At 68.3% G+C, this 25,082-nt stretch overlaps 3 protein-coding genes across 3 annotated transcripts; 2 read left to right on the top strand and 1 right to left on the bottom strand.

Moving 5' to 3' along the window:
- Positions 1–35: 35 nt before the first annotated feature.
- On the top strand, positions 36–3,871 carry LOC119842676. Its single transcript, XM_043497492.1, has 6 exons — positions 36–300; positions 502–578; positions 839–930; positions 2,716–2,856; positions 3,070–3,117; positions 3,257–3,871. Exons 2-6 carry the CDS (start codon positions 548–550, stop codon positions 3,869–3,871), a joined length of 927 nt encoding a protein of 308 aa, XP_043353427.1. The 5' UTR covers positions 36–300; positions 502–547.
- A 1,584-nt stretch (positions 3,872–5,455) lies between these two features.
- Positions 5,456–20,456, top strand: CFB (complement factor B). The gene is given in 29 exon segments (XM_038370999.2): positions 5,456–5,561; positions 5,985–6,017; positions 6,020–6,058; positions 6,061–6,207; positions 6,751–6,927; positions 7,407–7,466; positions 7,469–7,579; positions 7,694–7,789; positions 8,359–8,397; positions 8,400–8,435; positions 8,438–8,493; positions 8,958–8,970; positions 8,973–9,095; positions 9,467–9,619; positions 14,650–14,694; positions 14,697–14,750; positions 15,049–15,080; positions 15,082–15,187; positions 17,152–17,253; positions 17,794–17,910; positions 18,064–18,135; positions 18,138–18,173; positions 18,176–18,215; positions 18,287–18,342; positions 18,345–18,365; positions 18,936–19,036; positions 19,257–19,389; positions 19,812–19,864; positions 20,162–20,456. Coding segments are annotated over 29 exon segments (2,250 nt in total). The 5' UTR covers positions 5,456–5,512; the 3' UTR covers positions 20,312–20,456.
- Positions 20,457–20,539: 83 nt separating this feature from the next.
- Positions 20,540–25,036, bottom strand: NELFE (negative elongation factor complex member E). The gene is given in 15 exon segments (XM_043497264.1): positions 20,540–20,663; position 20,933; positions 20,989–21,090; positions 21,286–21,340; positions 21,609–21,750; positions 21,976–22,005; positions 22,008–22,114; positions 22,116–22,157; positions 22,559–22,593; positions 22,860–22,915; positions 22,918–22,933; positions 23,010–23,155; positions 23,408–23,480; positions 23,919–24,133; positions 24,903–25,036. Coding segments are annotated over 14 exon segments (954 nt in total). The 5' UTR covers positions 23,994–24,133; positions 24,903–25,036; the 3' UTR covers positions 20,540–20,589.
- Between the last annotated feature and the right edge of the window lie 46 nt (positions 25,037–25,082).

Genomic DNA, 25,082 nt, shown 5'->3' with positions numbered 1-25,082 from the left:
CAAGGCGAGTCCCTGGGTACAAACTTGAACCCAGCCCCTCGTCTGCTGCCGGCCCCATGTCCCGAGGAGGAGTGTCCAGGTTGGGGGCCCGTCCCCGGGCTGTGAGGGGCGGCCGTGGGGCTGGGCCAGGGCTGAGGCTGTGTCTCGGAGCAGGGACGGTGGAGATCCCCATCCAGAGCAGGATCGACCACCCGAGCTACAACGTCACGGCCAAGGCTGGCCAGGGCATCCCAGAATACTACGACTACGACGTGTCCCTGATCAGACTGCAGCAGGCCGTGCAGTTCTCGGGGCGGTCAGGTGAGAGCGCCCCCTCCTGGGGAGAGAGCACGGGGAGTGGGGCCGGGACCTGTGCCCTCTAGGGGGCGCCCGCTCCCATCTGCCCCCCAGGGCGGGGACTGGCTGGCTCCGGGGGGCAGAGAATGGGGCACGGAGCCTGTCCCCTCTAGGGCGCTGGTCCTGATCTAGCCCCAGTTCAGCGCCCGTCTCTCTCCTCCCCAGACCCATTTGCCTGCCCTGCACGAAGCGAGCAAACCGAGCTCTGAAGATGCCCCAGGGGACGACGTGCAAGGATCACGGTGCGTGTGACGTCCCAGGGGCCACACCCCCCCTTGCTGGGGGCACATGATCGCCCCGTGCATCCCTCGAGGCTGGCGCCCCAGGGAGTGTCTCGCGGCACCAGGTCTGCGGTCAGGGGCAGGAGGGCATGGGGGGCGCTGCTCCGGGCTGTGGGCAGAGGCGGCCGGCTCAGGGGGCAAGGCTGAGGGTGTGGGGGGGCCCCCGCTGCCCTTCCGGGGAACCCAGGCGTCCTGCCCTGACCTGGCTGTCTGCCCTGCAGAGCTGGAGCTGCTGGGCCTGGAGCAGGTCCCCGCCCACTTCGTCTCCCTGGCCAGCGAGAGGTTAAACGTGCAAATCAAGACCAACAAGTCGGTAGGTGGGTCCCTCTGCCCCCCCAGGATTCCTGCCCTATTTGGAGGGCGTTTGCAGCGGGAGAAGCTGGGGGTCTGAAGGGGTCCTCCCCGCCCCCCATCTCTGCTGAGTTGGAGTGCAGGGGGAGCCCGATTGTGCCCGGAGCAGGAGTTGCCCAGGAGCTGGACTGAGCAGGGTGGGGAGCACTCGGCTTAGAGACAGCACACACCCCAACTAACACACATCCTGACACCCACACACCCACCCATAACCCCGACACATGCGTGTGCAAACATCCTGACACACCACACACAGTCTCCCTCACACACCGACACCCCAGTCTCCATCGCACACACCCTGATGCACGCCTGCACACACACAGTCTTTCACACACACTGACACACATGGTCTCCCTCGCACATGCCCTGATGTGCACACACACCTGGTCTCCCTTGCACACACCCAACACACACACCCCGGTCTTCCTCGCACACATGGTCTCCCTTACACACTTTCTGACACACACATGCACGCATACAAAATCTCCCTTGCACACACCCTAACTCATGCACACACCCCAGCGTGCGCGCGTGCGCACACACACACCCTGGTCTCCCTTCCACACACCCTGGCACATGCATGCACACACCAGTCTCCCTCGCGCACACACACACAACCAGATGCACACATGCACACACCGATGCGTACACCCCCCCAAAACACACACCCACACCCGGTCTCCCTAGCACACACCCTGACACATGCACACACACACCCATACATTTGCACACATCCCCCCAAGGCACGCACACACAGTCCCCAGCGCATGCGTGCGCACACACACACAGACATACACTTGTGTTATTCTTGGCGCTGTGACCTCTTCCTGGGGAGACGGGCCAGGCCGCAGGCTCTGGGCGTTGTGCTGGGCTGAGCCCGGGCCAGGGGGTTGGGCTACTCCGTGCGATCAGCGTCTGTCCCTCGGTAGCCCGGTTTGGTCTGTGCGGGGCAAGCTCGGCCCTGGCCCGGCTGCTGCAGTGATCCACTGCCAGCCCCTGCCGGAGTGTCAGTGGGGCCGGGGCTCACCGGAGCTGCGCCAGTCGCACCGCGTCAGCCGTACGCAGAACCGTGGACACGGGGCCGGGGCTCACCGGAGCCGCATCAGCTGCACGCAGAACCGACACGCGGACACGGGGCCCCCGGCCACTCATTGTCACACAAGATTTTTAGGCGTCTGCAAAATGCCATCAAATCCGAACGAAAGAGAGCGCGGCTCCCAGGCGGGCCAAAGAGTGAGGCTGGAGGTCAACAGCTGCGCGTCCCTCGCATGCGAGTGGGCGGCAAAACCCCGACGTCCTCGGACAACTCCGCTCCCCGCGCCGCGCCAGAGAAACCCTTGAATCGCGCCCGGCGAGGCAGCAAAGAGGGGTTTAGGGGGGCGAACAGAACGGGCTGACAGGAGGCGGGTACGGCAGCTACAGGATGTGGCTTAGAACTGATTTGATTCCGTTGTTAAGCCCCAGAAGCTGGGCAGGGGTGTCGGGCCGCGGCAGCTCCCCGCCAATTTCACCATGCACTGGGCCATTCGTGGGGGGCGGGGGAATCTCCTCTTTCCCCAGCACTCAGACCCCCAGCTCCGGCCAGCTAGTTCCTAAATTGTCTGCAAAACACCTTATGGCTTCGGAGCCCCTCGAATCACGGTTACAAGCTGGGAGAGAACCCAGGAGTCCTGCCCCCCCCCTCCCCAGAGCTGGGAGAAAACCCAGGAGTCCTGGCGCCCGGCTAAGCCCTGGTTCTCACCCCCAGCGCCCTTCGTGCATTGCTGGCGCCATCCAACGCAACATGATCTATGCCAACGTGTCACACGTGTCCCGGGTGGTGACCGACCGGTTCCTCTGCTCCGGGCAGGAGGCCAGCGCGGCTCAGAGGAGGCATCTACCTGCAAAGGTGACATGGGACCTGTCCCCTCCTGGGGGCGCCGGCTCCCCCCCGGCCCCAGGGCAGGGACTGGCTGGCTCAGGGGGGCGGGGAATGGGGCACGGGGCCTGTCCCCTCTGGGGGGCGCCACCTCCCCCTGGGCCCCAGGGTGGGGACTGGCTGGCTCAGGGGCAGGGAACAGGGTCTGTCCCCTGTGGGTCTGAGTTCTGGTTTCCCCCACAGGTGAATCCGGCGGGGGGTTGTTCCTGGAGAAGAAGAAGATATTTCCAGGTTGGTAAGCCCCTCCCCCCAACTTTCTTGCCCGGACCCCTGGGTCCCATCCTCTCTGTCCCCGGGGCTGGGAGCTGTGCAGGTGGGGGGGGGGGCTGTCCTGGACGCCTAGGTCCCATCCCCATGTCTGTCTCCCCAGGTGGGCGTGGTGAGCTGGGGCACCTACAACCCGTGCCCGCTGAGGCCGAAGAAGAACGAGGAGGTGACGAGGAGGCGACCCCCCCGGGCCACGTCCCCCGCGACTTCTACATCAGCCTCTTCAGGGTGCAGGACTGGCTGCGCCAGCACCTGGGGGCAAGGACAGAGAGACCTTTATCCCCTAGTGGGGACCCCCTGCTGCCCCTCACGGCCTGCGCCTTCCCCCACAATAGCAGACTGTTTTCTAACTCGGGATCTCTGTCTGGTTTGTGCCCCGGCCTCCAGCGCTGCGAGCTTCCCCATGGCAGTGCCTCCGGCCTGGCTCCCTAGCGCTGCGATCTTCCCCACGTCATTGCCCCCGGCCACACATCCCCCCCACCGCAAGCTTCTCCAGAGCAGTTCCCCTGGCCCGGCACCCCTCCCCGGCGCTGCGAGCTTCCCCATGGAAGTGCCCCCGGCCGCACATCCCTCCAGCGCTGCAAGCTTCTCCACAGCAGTGCTCTCAGCCTGGCACCCTCCCAGTGCTGCGAGCTTCTCCATGGCAGTGCCCCCAGCCAGGCACCCCCCTCAGCGCTGCGAACTTTCCCAGGGCAGTGCCCCCTGCCTGACTCCCTAGTGCTGTGAATTTCCACAGGGCAGTGCCCCCGGCTGTGTACCCTAGGGCTGTGAACTTCCCCACAGCAGTGACCCCAGCTGTGCTCCTGTGACGAAGTGGGAATGTTCTTAATGTTTTCTCTGAATACTGGGTGGGTGCCTCAGTTTCCCCTGTGCATTTCCTAGGTATTCAGGTGGGAGGATAAGGGGGTGGGATGGTTGCAGAGCCCTAGAGGGCCAGTGGGATGGTGTCTGCACAGAGACTGGCCGACACCCCGTCTCCTGGCCACTGATGGCCTGGGCCCCTCCCCGGCAAGGTGCCAGCTGAAGGGGCTGGAGAACAGAGCGATCAGGCGGCCTCCTGGCCCGGGAAAGACAAAGGCCGGAGGAGGGAGGAGAGTTTCAGTGTGGAGCTAGCTGGGGAAACGTGTGGGGGGGGGGGAAGGACCCAGCACCGGGGTCTAGGCTCCCCCCACGATGCACCTGACTGAGGGTCCTGTTCTCTGCACCTACAAGCTCTGTTCTAGACCATGTTCCTGTCGTCTAACAAACCTGTTTCCTCGTCTGGAATCGCAGGAAATGGGGGTGTAGGGCCCTGACTCCCCCACACTCTGTGACAGCACCCTAGGGCTGTGAGCTTCCCCCCAGCAGTGCCTCTTGCCTGGCAGCCCATGGTTGTGAGCTTCCCCATGGCAGTGCCCCTGGCCAGGGCTGCGAGCTTTCCCCTGGCACTGCCCTCTTATCTCATTTCCTTCTCCAGGGGTCTGACTCCCCTCCCCAGGCAGGCACGCCCAGGCCAGGGGTGAACGGGTGGTTCCCAGCCAGGCTGGGGGCAGGGAGTGGAGTGGGGAGGGCGCTGGGGGCCGTGACCCCACGTATACAAATACAGACCTTGGACTTCGGCCCCCCATGTGTTGCGTGTCTGGGATGGGATTGGAGTGGGGGCTGAGAGCCAGGACTCCTGGGTTCTCTTCACACCTTCCTTTACGGGACCGAAGCTGCCAGTTCTTAGGAAAGGCAGTGGGTGCCCCCCCGGCCCCCGCCCCAGTCTGCGGTTTGGCCCTGGGCCAGGGGCAGCTGGCGGCCGGTGCAAGAAAGCGGAAGTTTGTTTAGGGAGGGGAATAATTTGGGAGGGGAATGAATGGGGGGGGCGGCATTTCCCAAAAGTCAGCAGGCCAGTTGGGCTGGGGGGAAGAGATCCCCCCGCCTTCATATGCCCCCACCCCTGACCCCCATCCTGACGCTGGCTCATGCCCTGCTCCCAGCCCCCATCTGTCTCCCTGCCCCCCCGCCAATTCCCCTCAGACCCCCCCACCGTCATTTCCCAGAGACGCTGCCAGGCGGGGCAGGTTTCGCAAGGGGCAGTGGGAACTGGCAGAGAGAGACCCCCCCACCCGGCCCCACAGGTCCCCCTCACCCCCCTCCCTCCACCACAGCTCTGCCACAACCTATCCCTCCCCCACCTGTCCCCACAACCCCCTCCTCCTCCTTCCCCCACAACCTGTCCCTTCCCCTTCCCCACTCCCCCTCCCCCTCCCCTCCCCTTCCCGCTCCTTCCTAGCACCTGCCCCAGAGCCATCCCCCCCCACCCCCAGCCCCGCCCCAGGGCAGTGGGGCTCGGCCAGACTCGGCTCCGCTCAGCCCCGGACGGACGCAGGGAGCGATGGGACCCGTAGCCCCGCTGCTCGCCTGGCTCCTGGCACTGAACCTCGGTGGGTCCCCACGCCCCCCAACCCACCTTCCCCCAGCCTCCCAACTCCCCCTGCCCGGGCCCCAACTCAGCCCCCTAACCAGGCTCCCTAGCACAGCCAGCCCCACGCCTGGGCCTCCCCAGCCCAGCCCCCCAACCCAGCCAGCCCTTGCCTGCCCCTCCCAGCTCAGGGCCCCCGACCTGGCTGGACCCCCCTGCCAGCCAGTCCCGCCCCCCACCCCGGGGCTGGGTCGGAGAGGGGGGATAATTGGGGTAGGTCCGACACATATTGCCCCTGCCCGACAGGGGGGTTTTTGTGGATCCCACACAAATGGCTGGGCGCCCCCTGGCGTGACGGGGGGATATTTGGGGGGCCCCACACAAATGGCCGGGTGCGGGGGGTCCCTGGCTTAGCCCTGACACTCTGGTGTCCCCCCCACCCCAGGCACGGCCGCCAGCGACAACCCGAGCTGCGACCCCAGGCGGCGCCGATCGTGGGGGGCTCGGCCAAGCTGCAGCGGAGGGGCAGGTGCTGGTTTACCGGTGCCCCGAGGGGCAGTTCCCCTACCCCACGCCCGCCCGCCAGTGCCGCGCCGACAGCCGCTGGAGCCCCCTGCGCACCCGCGACGGCCGCCCCCTCGCCAAGGCCGAGTGCAGAGGTGCGGGGCGCGGGGTTCGGGTGCCGGGGAGGCTGGGGCGTGAGGGGTGTCCGGGGGATGGGGGGTCCGGTCCCGGGGGGCTGGGGGCCGTGGGGGGGTCCGGGGGCTGGAGGGTGTTCGGGTGCTGGGGGAGGCTGGAGGCCGTGGGGGTGTCTGGGGGCTGGGGGGTTCGGTTGCCGGGGGAGGCTGGAGGCCATGAGAGGTGTCCGGGGGCTGGGGGGGTTCGGGTGCTGGGGGAGGCTGAAGGCCATGCGGGGTGTCCGGGTGCCAGGGGGTGTCTGGGAGCTGGCGGGGGTTCGGGTGCTGGGGGAGGCTGGGGGCCGTGAGGGGTGTCTGGGGGCTGGGGAGGACCGGGGCGCTGGGGGGGTTCAGGTGCTGGAGGAGGCTGGGGGCCCATAGTGGGTGTCCGGGGCTGGGGAGGGTCTGGGAGCTGGGGGGCGTCCAAGTGCCAGGGGTGTCTGGGAGCCAGGGAGGGTTTGGATGCCATGAGGAGGCGGGGGCTATGGGGCATGTCCCGGGACAGACCATCCCCCTGTCTCCGCAGCGATCCAGTGCCCGGCCCGCTGGAGTTCGACAACGGGCACTTCCACCCGCGCCAGCCCCGCTACAACATCAGCCAGACGCTGACGTTCGAGTGCTTCGAGGGGTACACGCTGCGCGGGCCCCACAACCGCATCTGCCTGCCCAACGGGAAGTGGAGCCAGGGCACGGCCATCTGCGACGACGGAGGTGAGGGGGGAGCCGCATGCCCGGACATGCCCCAACATGGGCTAACGTGCCCTGACATGGGTTCAGACGGGCTAGCACGCCCCAACCCAGGCTGACACTCCCTGACACCCCCCAACTCAGGCTAACACACCCCAGCAGGGCCGACACCCGCAACATGGGCCAACACACCCCAGCATGGGCCAACACACCCCAACATGTGTCGACACGGGCTGACACGGGCCAACATATCCCAGCATGGGCCAACACGCCCCAACATGGGCTAACACACCCCAACATGGATTGACACAGGCTAGCACACCCCAACCCAGCCTGACACTCCCTGACATCCCCTGACACACCCCAACATGGGCTAACTCAACCCGACATAGGTTGACACAGGCTAGCACGCCCCAACCCGGGCTGACACTCCCTGACACCCCCCGACTCGGGCTAACACACCCCAGCAGGGGCTGACACGCTGACACCCCCTCTCCCCGCAGAGGGCCAGTGCCCAGACCCCGGCATCCCCATTGGGGCGATGAAGGACGGGCAGCAGTACCGGGGGAGGATCGGGTCCGGTACCGGTGCGGCCGGGGGCTCATCATGTTCGGGTCCAAAGAACGGACCTGCCAGGAGTCCGGAGCCTGGAGCGGGACAGAACCGCAGTGTAGAGGTGATGAGATGGGGGGAACGGGGCAGAGGGCGTCATGGGGAGATCGGGGGAGAGGGTGGCATGGGGTGAGTGACCCCCAGTTTCTCAGCTCCCCATCTCTTCCTGCCCCCCCAGACCCATCCACCTACGACACCCCCCAGGAAGTGTCCTCCACGTTCATCGCCTCCCTCTCGGAGACCGTGGAGGTGGCCGATCCGAACCGGACCACCTGTGAGTCACGTGGGGGGGTTCAGTGGGGGGGGTGGCTGGGGGCTGAGGGAGGACCACAGTTTGAGGGGGGAGGGCAGCCTGCTGGAGTTGGGGGATCACAGGCTGGGGGGGCAGGAATAGGGAGTTTGTAGTGCAGGGGGGTCAGGATGGGCATGGGGGGCAGCTGGGGGGCCATGGCTGAAAGGCCTGCCTGGTTGCTGGGAGAGGGGAAGGGATGGGGGTGGGTGTTAGGGAGAGGGCGGGAAGCTCTGCTGGGGGGCGTGTGGGTGCAGGGGGAGGCCCTGCCGGGGGGTGTGGGAGGGCGGGGGGGTTCGGCTGGGGGCATGGGGTGCAGCGGGAGGCCCTGCCAGGGGCTGGGGCAGTGCAGTGAGGGGGTCCAGCCAGGGCATGGGGGTGCAGGGGGAGGCCCTGCCGGGGGTGTGGGAGGGCAGGGGGAGGCCCTGCCGGGGGCTGGGGCAGTGCAGAGGGGGGGTCCGGCTGGGGGCATGGGGGTGCAGCGGGAGGCCCGTCCGGAGGTGTTTGGAGGGCGGAGGGGGGTTCTGGCCGGCGCTGACCCCCTGCCCCCCCAGCGGAGAACGTGAAGCGCAAGATCCGGATCGAGGCCGGCGGTCCATGAACATTTACCTGGTGCTGGACGCCTCCGACAGCGTGGGGAGGGGAACTTCTCCCTCGCCCGCGACGTCCTGGTCCAGCTCATCGAGAAGGTGGGGACCCACCCCCGGGGACCCCCCCAAGATCCCCTAGCACCCAATGGTCCCATGGGAACCCCCAACCCCCTGGCCCCCCAAAAACCCAGCTTATTGGGCACCCCAATGTCCCCTGGCTCCCGAAAGCTCAGCACCTCAGGGCCCCCCCCACCTTCACCAGCCACCCAAAGCCCCCAGCAGCCTGGGCAGCCCCCAAGCTCCCAACGCAGCAGCTGTGGGGCCTTCCAGCCCCCCCATATCTGCCACCCTCCCTGGGCACCCCTCGCAGACCTCACAATCCCCAGCCCCCCAGGGCTCACAAGCCCACACCCCCTCTCTGTGCACCTCCCGAAACCAGACCCTTCTGCCCCCAACCCCAAGGTGCCCCATAACTGAGCCACTCATCTGGGGGGGGCAGCAAGACACCTGCCCTGTGCCCAGTGGGTGCCCGTGGCCCCCCAGCCCTGACGCTCACCCCCCAGATCTCCAGCTACGGGTCTTTCCTCGCTACGGGGTCCTGACCTTTGCCACCGACCCCCACGTCGTGGTCCGCACCTTGGACCCCCAGAGCAGCGACGCCGACTGGGTCAGCACCAAGCTAGGGGAGCTGAAATACGACAGTGAGTCTGGGGGGGCAGGGGCTCCGTGGGGTCGCTGTGGGGGGCTGCAAGCACCTCGGCGAGGGCTTGGGGGGACACGGGAGGGCAGGGGCTCTGGGGGGCTCCTTGGGGGTTGCTGTGGGGAGCTGCAGGGGACGGGAGCTCCGTGGGGGTCGCTGTGGGAGGACGCGGGGGGGCAGGGCTCTGGGGGATCGCAGTGGGGGTGGGAGGCTCCTTGGGGATTGCTGAGGGGGGCTGCAGGCGGCTCGGTGGGGGGCTTGGGGGATGCAGGGGCAGGGGCTCTGGGGGGGTCGCTGCAGGCGCTCTGGGAAGCTCTGGGGGTGTTTCTGCGGGGGCCGAGCCGACCTGACCCCCCCGCCCCCCCCCCCCAGGCCACAAGCTGCGCAGCGGCACCAACACGCGGGCCGCGCTCCAGGCCGTGCTCAACATGATGATCCAGCAGGAGCAGGACGAGCTGCGGCGCGGCCACAAGGTGGCGCCGGTCGCCAACTCCACCCGCCACGTGCTGATCCTCATGACGGACGGTGAGACCCCCCGACCCCCCTGTACCCCCCAACTCCCGGTACCCCTGAACCCCCGTACCCCAACTCCACCCGCCACGTGCTGATCCTCATGACGGACGGTGAGACCCCCCGAACCCCCTGTACCCCCCGAACCCCCGTACCCCGGAACCCCCGTACCCCAACTCCACCCGCCACGTGCTGATCCTCATGATGGAGGGTGAGACCCCGAACCCCCTGTACCCCCGAACTCCCGGTACCCCTGAACCCCCGTACCCCAACTCCACCCGCCACGTGCTGATCCTCATGACGGACGGTGAGACCCCCGAACCCCCTGTACCCCGAACTCCCGGTACCCCTGAACCCCCGTACCCCAACTCCACCCGCCACGTGCTGATCCTCATGACGGACGGTGAGACCCCGAACCCCCTGTACCCCCGAACTCCCGGTACCCCTGAACCCCCGTACCCCAACTCCACCCGCCACGTGCTGATCCTCATGACGGACGGTGAGACTCCCGAACCCCTGTACCCCCGAACTCCCGGTACCCCTGAACCCCCGTACCCCAACTCCACCCGCCACGTGCTGATCCTCATGACGGACGGTGAGACCCCCGAACCCCCTGTACCCCCGAACTCCCGGTACCCCTGAACCCCCGTACCCCAACTCCACCCGCCACGTGCTGATCCTCATGACGGACGGTGAGACTCCCGAACCCCCTGTACCCCCGAACTCCCGGTACCCCTGAACCCCCGTACCCCAACTCCACCCGCCACGTGCTGATCCTCATGACGGACGGTGAGACCCCCCGAACCCCCTGTACCCCCGAACTCCCGGTACCCCTGAACCCCCGTACCCCAACTCCACCCGCCACGTGCTGATCCTCATGACGGACGGTGAGACTCCCGAACCCCCTGTACCCCCGAACTCCCGGTACCCCTGAACCCCCTACCCCAACTCCACCCGCCACGTGCTGATCCTCATGACGGACGTGAGACCCCCCGAACCCCCTGTACCCCCGAACTCCCGGTACCCCTGAACCCCCGTACCCCAACTCCACCCGCCACGTGCTGATCCTCATGACGGACGGTGAGACTCCCGAACCCCCTGTACCCCCGAACTCCCGTACCCCTGAACCCCCGTACCCCCAACTCCACCCGCCACGTGCTGATCCTCATGACGGACGGTGAGACCCCCGAACCCCCTGTACCCCCGACTCCCGTACCCCTGAACCCCCGTACCCCAACTCCACCCGCCACGTGCTGATCCTCATGACGGACGGTGAGACCCCCGAACCCCCTGTACCCCCGAACTCCCGTACCCCTGAACCCCGTACCCCAACTCCACCCGCCACGTGCTGATCCTCATGAACGGACGGTGAGACCCCCGAACCCCCTGTACCCCCGAACTCCCGGTACCCCTGAACCCCCGTACCCAACTCCACCCGCCACGTGCTGATCCTCATGACGGACGGTGAGACTCCCGAACCCCCTGTACCCCCGAACTCCCGGTACCCCTGAACCCCCGTACCCCAACTCCACCCGCCACGTGCTGATCCTCTTGACGGACGGTGAGACCCCCCGAACCCCCTGTACCCCCGAACTCCCGGTACCCCTGAACCCCCGTACCCCAACTCCACCCGCCACGTGCTGATCCTCATGACGGACGGTGAGACTCCCGAACCCCCTGTACCCCCGAACCTCCCGGTACCCTGACCCCCGTACCCCAACTCCACCCGCCACGTGCTGATCCTCATGACGGACGGTGAGACCCCCGAACCCCCTGTACCCCCGAACTCCCGGTACCCCTGAACCCCCGTACCCCACTCCACCCGCCACGTGCTGATCCTCATGACGGACGGTGAGACTCCCGAACCCCCTGTACCCCCGAACTCCCGGTACCCCTGAACCCCCGTACCCCAACTCCACCCGCCACGTGCTGATCCTCATGACGGACGGTGAGACCCCCGAACCCCCTGTACCCCCGAACTCCCGGTACCCCTGAACCCCCGTACCCCAACTCCACCCGCCACGTGCTGATCCTCATGACGGACGGTGAGACTCCCGAACCCCCTGTACCCCCGAACTCCCGGTACCCCTGAACCCCCGTACCCAACTCCACCCGCCACGTGCTGATCCTCATGACGGACGGTGAGACCCCCCGAACCCCCTGTACCCCCGAACTCCCGTACCCCTGAACCCCCGTACCCCAACTCCACCCGCCACGTGCTGATCCTCATGACGGACGTGAGACTCCCGAACCCCCTGTACCCCCGAACTCCCGTACCCCTGAACCCCCGTACCCCAACTCCACCCGCCACGTGCTGATCCTCATGACGGACGGTGAGACCCCCCGAACCCCCTGTACCCCCGAACTCCCGGTACCCCTGAACCCCCGTACCCCAACTCCACCCGCCACGTGCTGATCCTCATGACGGACGGTGAGACTCCCGAACCCCCTGTTACCCCCGAACTCCCGTACCCCTGAACCCCCGTACCCCAACTCCACCCGCCACGTGCTGATCCTCATGACGGACGGTGAGACCCCCGAACCCCCTGTACCCCCGAACTCCCGTACCCCTGAACCCCCTACCCCACTCCACCCGCCACGTGCTGATCCTCATGACGGACGGTGAGACTCCCGAACCCCCTGTACCCCCGAAACTCCCGGTACCCTGAACCCCCGTACCCCAACTCCACCCGCCACGTGCTGATCCTCATGACGGACGGTGAGACTCCCGAACCCCCTGTACCCCCGAACTCCCGGTACCCCTGAACCCCCGTACCCCAACTCCACCCGCCACGTGCTGATCCTCATGACGGACGGTGAGACCCCCCGAACCCCCTGTACCCCCAAACTCCCGGTACCCCTGAACCCCCCATACCCCAACTCCACCCGCCACGTGCTGATCCTCATGACGGACGGTGAGACCCCTGTACCCCCAAACTCCCGGTACCCCGGAACCCCGTACCCCAACTCCACCCGCCACGTGCTGATCCTCATGACGGAGGGTGAGACTCCCGAACCCCTGTACCCCCGAACTCCCGGTACCCTGAACCCCCGTACCCCAACTCCACCCGCCACGTGCTGATCCTCATGACGGACGGTGAGACCCCTGTACCCCCAAACTCCCGGTACCCCTGAACCCCCGTACCCCAACTCCACCCGCCACGTGCTGATCCTCATGACGGAGGGTGAGACCCCCGAACCCCCTGTACCCCCAAACTCCCGGTACCCTGAACCCCCATACCCCAACTCCACCCGCCACGTGCTGATCCTCATGATGGAGGGTGAGACCCCCGAACCCCCCTGTACCCCCAACTCCCGGTACCCCTGAACCCCCATACCCCAACTCCACCTGCCACATGCTGATCCTCATGACGGACGGTGAGACCCCCGAACCCCCTGTACCCCCAAACTCCCGGTACCCCTGAACCCCCGTACCCCAACTCCACCCACCACTTGCTGATCCTCATGACGGACGGTGAGACCCTCGAACCCCCTGTACCCCCGAACTCCCGGTACCCCTGAACCCCCGTACCCCAACTCCACCCACCACTTGCTGATCCTCATGACGGACGGTGAGACCCCCGAACCCCCTGTACCCCCGAACTCCCGGTACCCCTGAACCCCCGTACCCCAACTCCACCCACCACTTGCTGATCCTCATGACGGACGGTGAGACCCCGAACCCCCTGTACCCCCAAACTCCCGGTACCCTGAACCCCCGTACCCCAACTCCACCCGCCACGTGCTGATCCTCATGACGGACGGTGAGACTCCCGAACCCCCTGTACCCCCAAACTCCCGGTACCCCTGAACCCCCGTACCCCAACTCCACCCGCCACGTGCTGATCCTCATGATGGAGGGTGAGACCCCTGTACCCCCAAACTCCCGGTACCCCTGAACCCCCATACCCCAACTCCACCCGCCACCTGCTGATCCTCATGACGGAGGGTGAGACCCCCGAACCCCCTGTACCCCCAAACTCCCGGTACCCCTGAACCCCCATACCCCAACTCCACCCGCCACGTGCTGATCCTCATGATGGAGGGTGAGACCCCCGAACCCCCCTGTACCCCCAAACTCCCGGTACCCCTGAACCCCCATACCCCAACTCCACCTGCCACATGCTGATCATCATGATGGAGGGTGAGACCCCCGAACCCCCCAACTCCCAGTACCCCTGAACCCCTGTACCCCAACTCCACCCGCCATGTGCTGATCCTGATGACCAACAGTGAGACCACTGAACCCCCCAGAAACCCTGAACACCCCGTACCCCAAAATCCCCATACCCCAACTCCACCCGCTACGTTCTGATCCTCATGACCAACGGTGAGACCCCTGAACCCCCATACCCCTGAACCCCCTGTACCCAAAACCCCATACCACAACTCCACCTGCCACGTGCTGATCCTCATGACTGACTGTGAGACCCCTGAACCCCTGTACGCCAAAACCCACATACCCCAACTTCACCCACCGCATGCTTATCCTCATGACCGACGGTGAGACCCCAAACCCCCCATACCCTTGAACCCTCCTGTACCTCCAAACCCCTGTACCCCAATTGCACCCGCCATGTTCTGATCCTCATGACTGATGGTGAGACCCCGAACCCACCATGCCCCTGAACCCTCCTTACCTCCAAACCCCTGTACCCCAATTGCACCCACCACGTTCTGATCCTTATGACTGACGGTGAGACCCCTGAACCCGCAAACCCCCGTACCTCAAAACTCCCATACACAACTCTACCTGCCACCTGCTGATCCTCATGACCAACGGTGAGACCCCCAAACCCCTCTTTACCCCGAAACCCCTCTGGGTCCTGAACCCCCCAGAGCCCCTGTATCTCCGAACACCTCTCTAGTCCCCTGTGCCCTTTCCAGCCCCACTGAAGCCCCAACCCCCCTATCCCCCAAAACTCCCTGGCTCCAGGCAGCCCCTCAGTCTCTCGACCAGAGACCCCCACCCCTCCCACAGCCCCCACCGGTGTCCAACCCCCATCCTCTGAGTCCCCTCCCCCCTCACTCTCTCCTCCCCCCAGGGAACACCAACATGGGGGGCTCCCCAGTGCCGGTGGTGGGGCAGATCCGGAGCTCCTGAGCATTGGTCGGGACAGCCGCAACCCCCGCGAGGACTACCTGGGTGAGGGGGCCAGGGCCTGTGGGGCTGCGGGAGTGGGGCAGACCATTGAGGGTCCATGAGGGGCTGCAAAGGGGAGATCCATAGGGCTGGGTCGATGTGGGGGTCCATGGGGGGGAGGAATGTGGCTGGTGGGGGGTCCATGGGGGAGGAGGTCCATAGGGGTTGGGTCGGAATGCGGGACTGTGGGGGGTTCGGGAGGGGAAGTCCATGGGGTGGGAAGATCCATGGCGGAGAGACATGGGGTCAGCGGGGGGGTCCATGGGGCTTCCGCCTGCCTGGCTCACCCGCCCCCCCCCAGATATCTACATGTTCGGGATCGGGGCCCTGGTGAAACCAGGTGAACATCGCGGAGCTGGCCTCCAAGAAGAGCGGCGAGACTCACGTCTTCCACATGCGGGACATCAAGGACCTGCAGACGGCCTTCCACGACATGATCGGTACCCCGGGACCCCCGGCGTCCGGCTCCCCGCCCCCCTCCGAGGAACCCCGGCATCCGGGTCCCAGCCCCCGGGACCCCGGCGTCCGGCTCCCCGCCCCCCTCCGAGGAACCCCGGCATCCGGGTCCCAGCCCCCCGGGACCCCGGCGTCCGGCTCCCCGCCCCCCTCCGAGGAACCCCGGCATCCGGGTCCCAGCCCCCGGTACCCCGGCGTCCGGCTCCCCGCCCCCCCCGAGGAGCCCCGGCATCCGGGTCCCAGCCCCAGCCCCCGGGACCCCGGCGTCCGGCTCCCACCCCCCTCCGAGGAGCCCCGGCATCCGGGTCCCAGCCCCGGGACCCCGGCGTCCGCTCCCCGCCCCCTCCGAGGAACCCCGGCATCCGGTCCCAGCCCCCGGGACCCCGGCGTCCGGCTCCCCCCCCCCCTCCGAGGAACCCCGGCATCCGGGTCCCAGCCCCCGGACCCCGGCGTCCGGCTCCCCGCCCCCCTCCGAGGAACCCCGGCATCCGGGTCCCAGCCCCCGGGACCCCGGCGTCCGGCTCCCCGCCCCCCTCCGAGGAGCCCCGGCATCCGGGTCCCAGCCCCAGCCCCCGGGACCCCGGCGTCCGGCTCCCCGCCCCCTCCGAGGAACCCCGGCATCCGGGTCCCAGCCCCCGGGACCCCGGCGTCCGGCTCCCGCCCCCCTCCGAGGAACCCCGGCATCCGGGTCCCAGCCCCCGGACCCCGGCGTCCGGCTCCCCGCCCCCCTCCGAGGAACCCCGGCATCCGGGTCCCAGCCCCCGGGACCCCGGCGTCCGTCTCCCCGCCCCCCTCCGAGGAGCCCCGGCATCCGGGTCCCCGCCCCAGCCCCCGGGACCCCGGCGTCCGGCTCCCCGCCCCCCTCCGAGGAACCCCGGCATCCGGGTCCCAGCCCAGCCCCCGGGACCCCCGGCGTCCGGCTCCCCGCCCCCCTCCGAGGACCCCCGGCATCCGGGTCCCCGCCCCCGGGACCCCGGCGTCCGGCTCCCCGCCCCCCTCCGAGGAGCCCCGGCATCCGGGTCCCAGCCCCAGCCCCCGGGACCCCGGCGTCCGGCTCCCCGCCCCCCTCCGAGGAGCCCCGGCATCCGGGTCCCAGCCCCCGGGACCCCGGCGTCCGGCTCCCCGCCCCCCTCCGAGGAACCCCGGCATCCGGGTCCCAGCCCCGGGACCCCGGCGTCCGGCTCCCCGCCCCCTCCGAGGAACCCGGCATCCGGGTCCCAGCCCCCGGGACCCCGGCGTCCGGCTCCCCGCCCCCCTCCGAGGAACCCCGGCATCCGGGTCCCAGCCCCCGGGACCCCGGCGTCCGGCTCCCCGCCCCCCTCCGAGGAGCCCCGGCATCCGGGTCCCAGCCCCAGCCCCCCGGGACCCCGGCGTCCGGCTCCCCGCCCCCCCTCCGAGGAACCCCGGCATCCGGTCCCAGCCCCGGGACCCCGGCGTCCGGCTCCCCGCCCCCCTCCGAGGAAACCCCGGCATCCGGGTCCCAGCCCCCGGGACCCGGCGTCCGGCTCCCCGCCCCCCCTCCGAAACCCCGGCATCCGGGGTCCCAGCCCCCGGGACCCCGGCGTCCGGCTCCCCGCCGCCCTCCGAGGAACCCCGGCATCCGGGTCCCAGCCCCCGGGACCCGGGCGTCCGGCTCCCCGCCCCCCTCCGAGGAACCCCGGCATCCGGGTCCCAGCCCCCGGACCCGGCGTCCGGCTCCCCGCCCCCCTCCGAGGAACCCCGGCTTCCGTCCCCACCCCCCAGGAACCCTGACGTCCGGCTTCCCGTCCCCACCCCCGGGAACCCCGGCATCCGGCTCCCACCCCCCTCCGAGGACCCCAGCATCCAGCTCCCAGCCCCCCAGCCGCTCTGGGAACCAGGTGTCAGGCACCTCATCCCCGCTCTAAGCACTAGACCCCCCTCCCGGGCTGGGAGAGAACCCAGGCGTCCTGACCCCATCTCCCCCCAGACGAGAGCGAGACGCTGAGCATGTGCGGGCTGGGCTGGGAGTTCGAGAAGGCCGAGGACCACCAGAAAAACCCCTGGCACGTCAGCATCAAAATCGCTGTGAGTGGGGGGGGGCTGGAGGGGGGGGCACAGGAGGCAGCTGGGAGCTGTGTGGGATCTTGGGGTGGGTGTGGGGTGTGGATGGAGGAGTGTGGGGAATGGGGGGCTCAGGGTATGGGGCCCTTGGGGTGGGAGGGCGTGCAGGGGAGCTGGGGGTGGGGCACAGGGGTGCTGGGTGGGAGAGCGTGTGGGGTGTGCGGGGGAGTGGGGGCGGGGCACGGGGGTGCTGGCTGGGAGAGAGTGGGGCATGCAGGGGAACCGGGGGTGGGGCACAGGGGTGCTGGCTGGGAGAGCGTGTGGGGCACGGGGCTGTGGGGGAAGGAGCTGGAGGCGAAGGGGGTGCGCTGGGAAGGTCATGGGGGGAGGGGGAGCTGGGCTTACGGGGGGGCCGGGGGTTGGGGTAATGGGGCACCAGCCGGATGGGGGAGCCGCCCTCTCATGCCGGGGTCTCCGAGTCCAGCCGCGCCCACTACCCGTCTGCTGGGTCCCCCCCACTGGATCCGGGCCTCGGCCCCCGGCGGCGCCCTGACCCCCCTCTCCGCAGCGCCCCGGAAGGGGCTGGAGTCCTGCAAGGGGGCCCTGGTCTCCGAGTACTTCATCCTCACGGCCGCCCATTGCTTCGACATCGACGACCAGGCCCACTGGATCACCGTGGACGTGGGTGAGCCGGACCCCGGGGTTCTCTCCTGGCCCGGGGGGCTGTGGGTAGAGCGGGGGGCTGGGTCCCAGGACGCCTGGGTTCTCGCCTGGCGCTGGGAGGGAGCGGGGGGTGGTGCAAGCTGGGGCTGGAGCCGGACGCCTGGGTTCTCCCCAGGGAAGTCGACCTCGGTGAACAAGGTGGCCGCGCTCTGGAGTCACCCCGAGTACAACATCGGCAAGCTCCGGGGGCCGGGATCCCCGAGTTCTACGACTACGACGTGGCCCTGCTGAACTCACCCAGAAGATCAAGTTCTCCTTCAATGCCCGGTGAGTGGGGGTCCCGGGGCCCTCCCCTGCCAGCCCCCCAGCCACCCGCTGACCCTCTGCTGCCCCGACAGGCCCATCTGCCTGCCCTGCACCGAGGGCACCACCCGCGCCCTGCGCAAAGCCCACCCGAGACCACCTGCAACGACCACAGTAAGAGAGGGTGCCCGTCACTCCCGCCCCACAGCTCCCGGTGCCCTCACTCCCGCCCTGCAGCCCCTGCACCCCCATGTCCCTCACTCCCGCCCCGCAGCCCCCCGGCGTCCCTCACTCCCGCCCCGCAGCCCCCCGGCGCCCCTCACTCCTGCCCCACATCCCCGGTGCCCCTCACTCCCGCCCCGCAGCCCCCCTGCACCCCCATGTCCCTCACTCCGCCCCGCAGCCCCTCCGGTGCTCCTCACTCCCGCCCGCAGCCCCCTGTCCCCCCAGCAACCCCTGCCAGTGCCCCTCCCACCCTGCAGCCCCTGGCCCCGTGCCCCTCACTCCTGACATGCAGCCCTGCCAGCCCTGGGCTCCCCCAGCTCTGCCGGTGCCCCTCACTCCCGCCCGCCCCACAGCCCCTGCCCCCCAGTGCCGCCGGTGCCCCTCACTCCCGCCCCGCAGCCCCTGCCAGCCCTGGGCTCCCCCCAGCTCTGCGGGTGCCCCTCACTCCCGCCCCACAGCTCCCTGCCCCCCGGTGCCCCTCACTCCCGCCCCGCAGCCCTGAGTCTCTCTGGGTCCTAGAGCGGTTGCTGCTGACGGTGGGCGAGATCCCGGCGCTCTTCGTGCACCAGGACAGGAAGAAGCTGGAGCGGAAACACGTGAACATCAAGAACGGTGTCAAGGTGAGGGACCCTGGCGTCCGGGGCCGGTGGGAGCCGGCACCCATGTCCCACCCCATATCCCACCCCCTCAGCCAGGCAGGCCCCCGCAGGCCTGGGGAGCTGCGGGGCAGGCTCAGTGGGGGGCCTGTGCCGGGCAGGGACGCCCCCCGGGGTGTTTGGGGGCAGCGGGTGCCCCCCAGGGGGTGGGGGGCCCCAAGGTGCTGAGCCTCCTCTGCCCCAGAGATCAGCCTGCGAGGCCGACGCGAAGAAGGCACCGATCTACATCAACGTGACGGATGTGAAGCAGGTGGTGACGCCCCGATTCCTCTGCACTGGGGGGATCGACCCTGTCGTGGACCCCAACACCTGCAAGGGTGAGCGCTTCCCCCCCGGGTTCCTGCCGCCCCAGGCGGGGATCCCCCCAGCGGTCCCCAAATCTCCCCAGCCAGCCCCTAGATCCTCACTGGTCCCAGGTTGGGATTCCCCCCGGGGCCCCGAATCTCCCCTGGATCCTCACAGCCCACCCCCCCGCCCCAGCCGGGCTTCCCCAAGCTGTCCTGAATTTCCTCCAGCCATGCCCCAGATCCTCACAGTCTCCCACCGGCAGGGATCCCCCCAGAGCCCCCAAATCTTCCCAGCCAGCCCCTGGATCCTCACATCTCCCCCGGGGCTAGGATCCCTCCAGCCCCAACTGTCAACCCCTGGCCAGCAGCAGGGATCCCCAGCTCCCTGCCATGACCTCCCTGCTCCCCACCGGATCTGCCCCCCTCCTTCTAACCATCTTCTTCCTCCCCAGGGGACTCTGGAGGCCCCCTCATCATCCCCAAGGGCAAACGCTTCTCCAGGTGAGTGCTGCCCCTCCCATCCCTGCCCAGGGGGAGCCGGCACCTGCTAGAGGGGACAGGCCCCTGCCCTATTCCCCACCCTCCTGAGCTGGCGCCCCTAGACGGGACAGGCCCCATGCCCCATTCCCTGCCCCCCTGAGCCAGCCAGTCCCCACCCTGGGACCAGGTGGGAGCCGACACGCCCCAGATGGGACAGGCCCCCCTTCTGAGTCCTTGCCTTCTTTCAGTCGGGGGAGCTGTCCTGGGGTTCTGGTGGGTCCTACACAAATGGCGGCCCCTGACTGCCCCCTTCCCTCCCCAGGTGGGTGTGATCAGCTGGGGGGTGTTCGACGTCTGCAAGCCACCCAAGCGCAAGGCCCCGGCCTACGCCCGCGACTTCCACCTGAACCTCTTCACCGTGCTGCCCTGGCTGCGGGAGAAGCTGGCCGAGGAGGGGCTGGGCTTCATCTGAGGGGGGTCGGGGGACCCCAACCCGTCCCAGCCCACCTGCTGGCTGCCCCTCCTGGAGGGACAGGAGCCCCCCCCCCATCCCTGTAAATAAAGATTCGGTTCCCAGCCCTGCCGGATGGCGCAGCTGGGAGGCCCATGAAAAGAGAGAACTCGTCCCATGACTGGGGGGCTGTGCTGTGGGGCAGGGGGCAGCAGGGGGCTCTCCCTGGGGAAGGCAGACTCAGGTAGGTGCAGTTTCAGTGAGTTTATTAAGGTGCTAACGAGCCCCCCATGCCGGGATCAGAACAGGTCCTCGTTATAGACAACCTGCGAGCGCTTGTCCCGGTGAGAGCCCTTCGCGCTGTTCTTCACGGCTGGGGGAGGGATGGGGGGTTAGTGCTGGCTGGGGAGACAGTCATCCCCCCCCAAACACACACCCAGCTGGGTTAGAACCCAGGCATCCCCACTCCCAACCACTAGACTCACTCCCTCCCAGAGCTGGGGAGAGAACACAGGCATCCGGGTTCCAGCCCCACCCCCCCCACTCTAAGCCACTAGCCTCCCCTCCCCACCCCTCCCAGAGCTGGGGAGAGAACCCAGGCATCCGGGCTCCCAGCCCCGCCCCGCTCTAACCCACCACAACCCTCCCCCACCCCGCGCAGGGAGTGGTCCCAGGCGACCGGGTGGCCTGCCCCTTACCCAGCGATCCCAGACAGATTTCCCAGTGGCCGCGTCCAGCATGGGCTGTTTGCGCGCGATGCTGACTTTCAGCTGCACGTCCTCTACCACGGCCCCGTTGAGCTGTGGGGAGAAAGAGGCACAGCTCAGACCCCAGCCCCTCTGCCCCTGGCCGAACCCACAGCCCAGGCAAGGGGTCTCTGGGTAACCTGCCCACCCCAGAGCTAGCGGCATCCCACTGCTGGGCGAGGGGTCCCCGGGAACCAGCCCCTGACCCGCCCAGAGCCAGCAGCGTTTCCAGGCCGGGGGGGCCGTTACCTCAGCGATGGCCTGATCCGCCGACTCCATCTTCTCATAGGTGACGAAGGCGCAACTGGGGGCGAGATGTGAAAGGGGAGTCACTGGCCCCGCCCCCTGCCTCAGCCCTGCTCCTTTAACTCCTCCCCATTCTTTCCAGCCCCGCCCATTCCTCCTCTGAAGCCCATCCCTCCTTTAACTCTGCCCCTCTGTGCCTTGGCCATGTCCTAGCTCCTCCCCTATTTCCTTCCAGCCCCACCCACTTGCCATAGCCACGCCCACCTTCCAACACAGGTCCCTCCCTCTGCCCCACCCCTCAGCTGTAGCTCCGCCCCTGGCCTCACTTGCGGGGGTTGTCCATGGAGAGGTCGATGATGGTGCCGAAGGGGGAGAAGGCTCCGCGCAGCAGGATCTGGGTCATGTCAGTGCGTAGACGTAAACCGTGTTCCCTTGCGCGGGCCCGCCGGTCCGGGAACGAGTCTGACCCTGCGGGAGACAGGATCAGAGCCGCCGGGTAGAGCAGAACCCAGGAGTCCGGCTCCCAGCCCCCACGCTCCAATCACCAGACCTCACTCCCCTCCCAGAGCTGGGGAGGGAACCCTAGAGTCCGGGCTCCCAGCCCCCCGCTCCAACCCACTGGACCCCAACTGCCCTCCCAGAGCCAGGGAGAGAACCCAGGCGTCCTGGCTCCTAGCCCCTGTGGTGCCGTACGGCGGAAGCTGCTGTCCCGCTCCCGGTCCCGTCCCTCTCGCGGTCCCTTTCCCGGCTCCGCTCCCGCTCGTAGTCCCACTCGAAGGTGCGCAGCCCCTCGCCATGCTCCGGCTCCTTCTCAGGGTCCCTCTCGTCTCTGGCTCCTTCTCGGGTCCCGCAGGCGCTCGCTGGAGCTCACGAAGCTGCGGTGGGGCAGGATCGCACGCTGGGGTTATGGCAGTCACTGGGGATCTACCCCGGCTGCACCAATACGCAGGAGTGCTCGGGGGCCTGGGGCAGTTACGCGAGGGGCGCTCGGGGGCCTGGCCTGTCTCAGGAGGGGCATTGGGGGGCCCAGGGCAGTTACGCAAGGGGCGCTCGGGGGCCTGGCCCGTCTCAGGAGAGGCGTTTGGGGGCCTGGGCCATCACGGGAGGGGTGCTCAGGGCAGTTATGGAAAGGGCACTCGGGGCCCGTCCCGTCTCAAGGCAGTTACGGGAGGGGTGTTTGGGGGCCCGGGGCAGTTATGGGAGGGGCACTCAGGGCAGGTATGGGAGGGGCACTTGGGGGCCCAACTCATCCTAGGAGGGTCTCACGGCCACTCACCTCTCGTAGAGGGATTTCCGCTGCGGGCGTCGGGACTGGAGCAAACAGAAGAGAACGTCATCCCTCTGAGCACAGCCCACCCCACCGAGTAATGCTGGGAACCCAGGCGTCCAGGCCACAGCTCAGCATCCCACCGCCCCGCGGCAGGTGTCGACCTGGGACTCCCCTTCACCCCCTGCCCCAACTGTTCACAACGCCCCTCCCGGAGCTGGAGAGAGAACCCAGGATTCCTGGCTCCCAGCCCCCCCTGCTCTAACCCCCAGCCCCTGCTCCCCTCCCAGAGAAACAGGCGTCCAGGTACCTCCTGGCATTCGTCATCGGCCGACAGGCTGCGCTGGAATGGCTGGAAGGTTGGGCTGGTCCCTTCTCAGGGTCCTAGGGAGAGATGCAGAGTGAAGGGGTGGCCAGGGGGTCTCTGCTCCATGGCGCCCCCTGCTTCTCCCCCATTCACCTTCAGCTTCCCCTCCAGTGTCCGCGAGCGCTTGAACCCGCAGTTCTTGTTCTCTGCCTTGATAGCGCTGATGGCTCCCGTCTTCACCAGCATCTTGGCCTGCTCCGTGGCCGTGGCCGTGTCCACCACGGGCTGGTCCGAGATGGCTGGGGGGAGGGGCAGGGATAGAACCCAGGTGTCCCGGCTCCCTGCTGTAACCATGAGCCCCCACTCCCCTCCCAGTGCTGGGGAGAGAACCAGGCGTCCGGGCTCCCTGCTGTAACCACGAGCCCCACTCCCTCCCAGTGCTGGGGAGAGAACCCAGGCCTCCGGGCTTCCAGCGGCCGCCCCGTGACCCCACTCTAAACCCCAGCCCCACCCCTCCTAGAGCTGGGGAGAAGCCAGGCGTCCGGGCTCACAGCGTTTAATGCCTCCTTGGCTGGCCTGACTGGTTGAAGTCTGTTGCTTCTTCAGAGCCAGGAGAGCCTTTTTCTGGGGGTCAAAATGGAAAAGAGTCAGTCGGGGGCAGTACCCCTCCTCCCTTCGCCCTAAGGTCCCGCATTCCCCTCCCTATGCTTCATGGGCCCTGCATTCCTGGCCCCCTGCCCCATGGGCCCACATTGTCTCATGGGACCCATATTCCCTGCCCACTGGGCCCCACATTCCCCTCCCTGCGCCTCATGGGCCCCACATTCCTGGCCCCTGCCCCACGGGCCTGACATTCTCCTCCCCATGCCTCATGGGCCCCGCATTCCTGGCCCCCTGCCCCACGGGCCTGACATTCTCTCCCCATGCCTCATGGGCCAGCATTCCTGCTCCTCACCCCATCCAGGCCCTGCATTCGGCCCCCTCCGCACCACAGCCCAGGCCAGCCCACTGGGCCCATCTAGCCCAGTATCCCGCCTGCCGAGGGGGGTTATGGGCTCTGACCTTCTTCTTCAGCTTAGCAAACTTCTTCTGCAGGGCCTCCTCTTCCTCGGTGAGGGCGGGGGGCAGGACGAGCATGGCGGGGGGCTAGTGCCGGCCAGCCCAGAACTGGAACCAGGAGCAGGGCTAAATGCTCACAGGCAGGGAACCTCTTCGGGGGGCTGTTCCGGGGCGAGGCCCCGGCACTGCCTCGGGTCTGGTTGCCGGTGCTGCAGGTCCTGCCCGAGGAAACAGACAGAGCCGTGATTCCCGGGGGCTGTTTAGCTCCCCCCCGGAAAGTACCACAATCCCCTGGGGAAGCCTTTCACCAGCACCCACAACGCAGCCTGGCTGGAGAGAGTCCAGAATGTCCCAGAGCTCCCGGGGTGCAAGGGGACCCTGCCAATCCCACATGCCCCAAGGCCTAGGTCAACTGACCCTTGGCATGGACACCGCCGGCCTGCATTGCACCTGGTCCCCAGCCAATCTCAGCTGAGATACCGCCATCCCATAATCCCGGGTGCGCCAGCCAATGCTGCACTGCCCCAACTCTGCCAGTCGGCAACAGTGGCCAGCCCCGCCAGCCTTCCCCAGCATGCACCAGGACAGCCCCCTACCGCTCCCACGATGCACTGGGGCCGACGCCAACCCACCGCCCTGGCCCCACAGCCAACCGCTCCCATGATACCCCTGGGCAGACACTCACCCTACCGCACCTGGGGGATCCTGCCAACGGCTCCCATGATGCACCGGGACCGACGGCAACCCCCCAGCGCCCTGTCACCCCTGCCAGCCGCTCCCATGATGCACTGGGGCCCCCGCCAGCCACTCCCATGATGCACTAGGACACCCCTGCCAGCAGCTCCCATGATGCACCGGGTCCCCGCCAGCCGCTCCCACGATGCACCGGGGCCGACGCCAACCCCCCCCCCAGCGCCTCGAGGCCCCTACAGCGCGGGGGGGCGGCTAGAGGTCGGGGTCCCCACGCGCCCAGCGCCCCGCACTGACCCTCGCCGCTGCCCGTCTGTGGCCGCTCCGCGATGCCCCGCCCCCCGCTCCGCGGCCTATCGGAGGAGAGATGCAGCTCATTGGCCAGCGCGGCGGCGCGAGGGCGGGGCGGGGCGCGGCGGCTCATTTACATACGGGCCCCTCCCCCGCGTGGGAGAGAGAAGCGACCCCGGCGCCGTC

Source organism: Dermochelys coriacea, chromosome 14 (genome assembly GCF_009764565.3).
Source record: "Dermochelys coriacea isolate rDerCor1 chromosome 14, rDerCor1.pri.v4, whole genome shotgun sequence".
Classification (NCBI taxonomy): Eukaryota; Metazoa; Chordata; order Testudines; family Dermochelyidae; genus Dermochelys; species Dermochelys coriacea.
Note: the sequence above shows the minus strand (reverse complement) of the source record. Positions and strands in the feature narration are given on the sequence as shown.